At 41.0% G+C, this 6000-nt stretch overlaps 1 protein-coding gene across 1 annotated transcript in view; it reads right to left on the bottom strand.

Annotated features, from left to right (window-relative positions):
- Nucleotides 1-408: 408 nt before the first annotated feature.
- The window catches only part of LOC134438771 (zona pellucida sperm-binding protein 1-like), a 32424-nt gene continuing 26832 nt past the window's right edge, over nucleotides 409-6000 (bottom strand). The window contains exons 6-13 of the mRNA XM_063188420.1: nucleotides 2659-2800; nucleotides 2287-2430; nucleotides 2010-2068; nucleotides 1731-1915; nucleotides 1255-1655; nucleotides 1074-1170; nucleotides 763-967; nucleotides 409-632 (exon numbers count right to left, since the gene is read on the bottom strand). Of these exons, the coding sequence (XP_063044490.1) occupies nucleotides 490-632; nucleotides 763-967; nucleotides 1074-1170; nucleotides 1255-1655; nucleotides 1731-1915; nucleotides 2010-2068; nucleotides 2287-2430; nucleotides 2659-2800 (1376 nt within the window). The 3' untranslated portion in view covers nucleotides 409-489. The remainder of the gene's footprint in view (nucleotides 633-762; nucleotides 968-1073; nucleotides 1171-1254; nucleotides 1656-1730; nucleotides 1916-2009; nucleotides 2069-2286; nucleotides 2431-2658; nucleotides 2801-6000) is intronic.

Raw genomic sequence — 6000 nt, 5'->3', positions numbered from 1 at the left:
TGATATGTGTTTATTTTTTTTATTATTATCCTTCATTTCACCAGTAAACATTCATTTAAGACATTCATATACACTCTATTCTATTTTCTGAAACAACTCTTTGAATGAACAGTGAAAATATCCAAAAATATACAAAATATACATCTTTTAACCATCACCTACAGTACATGTAATAAATACATTTGAGCCCAATTGTATGAAACAAAAATTTAGAATGGCTCGATTCAGTGTGAGTACTGGTATAGATTTTATTGAAGATTGTTTTGTTGGTTCAGTGCCCAATCTAGAGGACAATGCATTTTCTTACATGAATTAAAAGTCAAAAACATCATTGATCTCAAAGGAGATTAAGCAATGTTTAAAGGTTTTTACAGAAAACTCAATTAAGTAAGTCAATTTAGTTTTTTTTTCATCCCACATTAGAAAGAAAAAGTACAAACATTTTGAAAACCTGTATTTTATCTGAAAAGATGGGCCTTAAAGCCAGCATCATTGGTAATCGTTAGTTGGCAGGGGCTGATACGCTGCCTTGGGTTGTTTCGTGTAGATCAGAGCACCACACAACATACCCATAGCCAGGAGCAGGCATCCAGCAATGAACACGAGATTCATGTTCAAACCATTGGAGTTCACTGTAAGAAAACACAAACAAAAGTTACTATTTCTCACTGCCATGCAAATGCTGTAGAATTCTAAAATTAGGGTTGTGACATGTTGTACTCTACAGTAAGCCTAGAGAATCATAGGAAGGTAATGGCTGACCTGTGCTTGCAGCATCCTTGAGGTTGACGCTCCTGCTGAGCCTCACGGGTCCCTGGGAGATGAAGTGGCTGATGGTCTGGATGGGAGCCTCTCTCCTGTGGTGGTGGTGTGCTGCAGGTGCAGCTGTGGTGTTCATGCAGCCCTGGGAACACCTGGTGTTGGAATTGTCAGCCTCACACAGGATGACCGAACACGTGATGAACACCTTTGGAGAGAGAGCATAATTTGAACAATTCATGACTTCTGGACAGATACCACAGGTTATTTGGTCATTACAGTTATATAGAATTGTCTATAGCTGTAGTTGGTACCTGATCATGCAATCCAATGAACTTGAAAGCCTTCATTCCAAACTTGACAATATTGCCATGATTTGAAAAGAACTGCAGCGTTTCATCTTGAATGCATCTATGTGACAAATCAGAATTCATTAGCCAACCAAACATGACAAAAATAAACACAATGAGTATCCACAGCATGCATCAAGCTTACCCATTACTGATGATCGAGTAGGAGGTGTGGGAATTGGGGTCATCACTAGGACTGGCCTGGCAAGACTCCACAAAGAGCTCAGTGTTGTTGACAGGGGATGTTGCTTCAATTTGCATGTACATCATGTCTCCAAGGTCGTACTCGAGAGGATAGGTGCTAGGGTCCTCCATATTTCGAAACTGACTGGAGTGGAAGAACTCAAACTGGTAGCTGAAAGTGCCAAATCCCTTTTGAACGAATACAAAAGGGCTTCTGTGGGCGTCAAACTCAAGGGTCACGCGGCCTTTTTTGGGATACTTGCAGAAGAACTGGATCTCAACCTGGTGGTGTCTGGTTATGACGTCATTCGGGTTGTCAACAGACACAATCTCATTCTTGAAAATGACATTGGTTTCATCCTCCTACAATACAAAATACACGTTAATATTTTGGAGACTTTTCTTTTCTTTTTTAGAGTACTGGTAGCGGTGATTCACCTCCATGACAGTCCCACAGGTGTTCAGGGACATGTTGGCGAAGACATGTGTGTCATTAGAGTAGAGGGTGCAGGAAGGGTCGTTGAGTCTTAGGTGGTCTTCATGAATGTTGATTTTTTCGGATTGTGATTTGTTCACTTCAATGGCCATAAAGCTCTCTGCACAAATCACGTTACCGATGGTAGCTGTAGATATGCAGAAAACGATAACGCATTACAGTCTGGACACACTCAACTTATACATTTAACATTGAATTGGATTGGAATAATGTAAACAAACCCTGTTCATGTTTCACCTCCACAATGACACATCTCATTTCGGATTGGTATAGAGTGGAGCTGTAAAAAAGAAGTCAGATTAAGTTACACTGTACAGGAAGGTGTTGTTTTTTGAAAAGCAATGGTATTCCTCAATCATTGTAATACAATCTATACAGTAGTTATGTGTGTTAGGCTACACAACCTCAGTGTTTTTTAGAAGTCCATGATAATATATTATCTCCATGGGCATAAACTTGCAGTCAGCAAGTAACTAAACTTCACTTCTTAAATCTCACCCAGATTTGCTCTCAGCAATGAAACAGATGGGGAAATGTTCTCCGTCGTCATCACTACTCGGTGTCCATGTCACGATAAACTCCCCAGAGAGGGTCTTGGTCTTAGTGATGTTCAGCGGCCCACTAATAATAAGGTCTTGAATCCTTTAAGGTAAAGCCAACTTTATGTCAAGTCGTTATTCAACATAGCCTACTATAATAAAAGGAGTAAACAGTATTTACTGCATACACACACACACACACACACACACACACACACGCACACACACACACACACACACACACATACACACACACACACACACACACACACACACACACACACACACACACACACACACACACACTTTTAGATATAGGTCTGTTGCTTACACTGAGTGGGAGGCTGAGGCTCTAATCCTGATTTCCAACTCCTGGTTGATGGCGGTGTGCACACGTTCTCTGTCAGCTGGGGTTGGATGGAGAAACTGGGGCAGGTACACTCCCGCGCTGCAAGATGGCACTGCAGGCTCAACTGGAAACACAACAAGTAATTCGTTTTCAGGTTCATTTGTCACTTTGTGAAACGAAAAGACGCTCTCTATACCGATGAGGTCTTACCTTTGACAGCGAACTGTAGTGGAAGTCTACTGAAGGGGGACGAGGTGGATGGAGCAGTGGTGGATACAGGTGAAGCGGTGCTGGTTGGTTGGTAAGGAGTTCTGTAGGATCTTGACCCATCGTGGTAGGTGAGAGTAGTGTACTGCTTGGGGTAGTCCTCTACCTCAAGCTGGATCCTGTACACTCCAGTTGAAGCAGTAGGAGAGTAGTGGAAATTGCAAGTATCCTGACAGAAAAAAGACAGGATAAACTAAGTTGTCAAGACAATACAAACTCACATGCTGAGTGATTGTTTGTGCGTGTGTGCATGCCTGCGTGCATGCGTGCGTGCGCATGCTCATATGGGGTGGGTGGGTGTTACCAGATGAATCTTACCTGATCAATATGGAAGCCAGTTGGTAGAGTGACAGCATTTCTGCATTTGATATCATCATGATCTGGGTCACAACCTATGAAGTTGTAGGTACGAGGACAGTTCTGTGGAACTCTGCAATAGATTTTGGAACTCGTTAACAAATTTCACGTCATTTTCCTTTATGCAAAAATGCATAGCTAAGGACTGTATCATTACACAACTGATAAAAGGAACAGACTTTACCTGACAAATGATATGATGGTAGTGTGTGGGGAATGATTCGGTTCATTTGTGTCAGACCGACGTCCAAGATCTACCATGACTGGAAGGTTCCAGGGATAACTACCGCCACCATTGTTAATGGTCACCCAGCAACAACTACTGGCACTATAAGAAATGGCAGATATTGTCATTTTTAAATTCCATATTTTCTACTTCCATATTTTCCATCCGAAGGACTAGAGTAATATAATATACCATTTATAATGTTTCTTTCTTCCCTACTACTCACTTGATTTTGTAGATATATTCTAAATGGGATACAAATACCTTAGTACAAAAGGTTTGTCACTGGTGAGCCGTCTGGTCATGACCCCCTCGTCTAGGCACCAGTTCAGATTACTGGGGTTCCTTACACCAGTGTTGTATATCGTCCCTACTTCCAAATCGGTCTGACTTCCACAGTTTCCACTTGCACAATTCCAATTCAACCTCGATCCACAAGAATCAAAAACGTCATTGTAGCGGAAATCAACCTAAAATAATAATTAAAAAATATATGTTACATATTTCTGAAACACACACTCATTATACATAACTTCCACTGCAACAAGTAGGCTAAATATTGTATATTTTTAATCCATATTAAATGAACCATTTGAATTAGTGTTGAATGCACAAGACTTACACTACCTTGATCATTTTTAAAACTTAATGCAGAGTTACTGTTCTTAATTACAAATGACATAAGATTAGATTAGAACTTGTATTGGTAGGTACCCAAAGGTATTTGATAAACAGGTTGATTCTATGCAAACATGTGGTTTCAATAAAACAAAGAAATAACCAACAATACAATTAAAACAATATCCTGCCATATGTATAAGCCTATATATTCTCTTTTTACTATAACTATATTAATCCTTTCCTCTAGCTGAACCACACAAGCAACATTTTGAAAGAATGTGAATTTTTTTCAGCTCTAAATAATTGCACATTTCACGTTTAAAAAAAAGAATGTACTGATTATTCAAAAATTTCAATTTGCAAGTTTAAAATTAAAAAAAAATGGCACAAATAAAGCACAGTTGTGTCGGAACTCTGGGTCTTACCCTGTAGGATCCATCTGGGTTGCGTCCTTTAGGGAGGAAGGACATGGTGCCTCCCCAGAAGTGGCTGGCTGAGGCGGCCGACACCAGCAGGACCAGAGGCAGCAGAGCTCTGCACACAGACATGATGACTGATGTTGCAGACTCTCACCCTTCTCCATCTCTCTCCTCCTTTTATACAGCAGAAAGAAGGAAGGGACCGTTTACGGTAAATAACATCAGCCCATGATTTCCTGAGTGTAAAAAAAAATTCATTAGGTCAGATGCAAAAAAATCTGACACATGCTGGGTTCTGAAACTCGAGGAACTTGTTTTTTTGTTTAAAAAGAGGGCCATACGCCCATAGTCAACAAGTGGGTGGACTCCAATGCTCACTGCATAACATGATTTCAGACAGGGCCAGTTCTAGTCTATCTGGTGTCCTAGGCGAACAGCCCCTTTCCTTTTCGTGCATTTAGATATTGGCATATGTAAATGGTTTTGTACATCTTATTGAGCATAATTGATCTAGTACCTGCATATACTGTATACTGAATGCCCATGAATAATAATTATGTTTTATTTGACGTTTTAACAATGTGGGGCTTTCGGGTACCCCCAACAAATTCGTTTGGGCGTCAGACTTGTAGCCCAAAAGTTGCCGGTTCGACTCCCAACCCGCCAGGTTGGTGGGGGTAGTAATTATCCAGTGCTCTCCCCCATCCTCCTCCATGACTGAGGTACCCTGAGCATGGTACCGTCCCGCCGCACTGCTCCCTTTGGGCGCCATTGGGAGCTGCCCCCTTGCACATGTGAGGCATAAATGGAATTTCATTGTGTGCAGTGGACACTTGTGTGCTGTGGAGTGATGTGGCAAAATGAGAATGAAAGTTGGAGTTTCCCAGTTTGGCTACAATTAAGTTACATTTTCAGGGGACGTGGTGAAGGTTAAAGTGTTCAATATAATATAGGCCAATAGGCCTTAGGTGCAAGGTGAAATCTTGGTTTGTGTTCATAGTACGGCCCTCTGAGGCCTTTGTATACAATTTGAAGTGGCCCTTGAATGAAAACGGTTCCCCACCCCTGGCCTAAATGGACAGCTAACCAAGCTAACAAAGAAGTAAGGCAAGGCATCACATTGTATTTTCTAACCCTCACCCATACAAACACTGACTTCAGGGAATGTATCAATCAACTCACTAAGAATCTGTCACCAATGACAGACATCTCGTTAAGATGTTGGATTGTTGTTAAAGAGTTGCCCAACTGGTTTGCAGAAATGGCCTATATATTATATATGAAGCTATAGCTCAGGCTACTTCTTTGAATGTGAACGGATTCTCTAAACAAGAAATATTGTACACTTGGCTCAGTGCAGCTTTCAATTCAAGTAGGCCAGAACAAAAACTATAGGTTACATGGTAACCTCGGTTCTCTGAAGGAGATGAAGGA

This window comes from Engraulis encrasicolus, chromosome 22 (assembly GCF_034702125.1).
Source record: "Engraulis encrasicolus isolate BLACKSEA-1 chromosome 22, IST_EnEncr_1.0, whole genome shotgun sequence".
In the NCBI taxonomy this organism is placed as follows: Eukaryota; Metazoa; Chordata; class Actinopteri; order Clupeiformes; family Engraulidae; genus Engraulis; species Engraulis encrasicolus.
The sequence above is the reverse complement of the archived record's forward strand: the minus strand, read 5'-3'. Positions and strand labels throughout refer to the sequence as shown.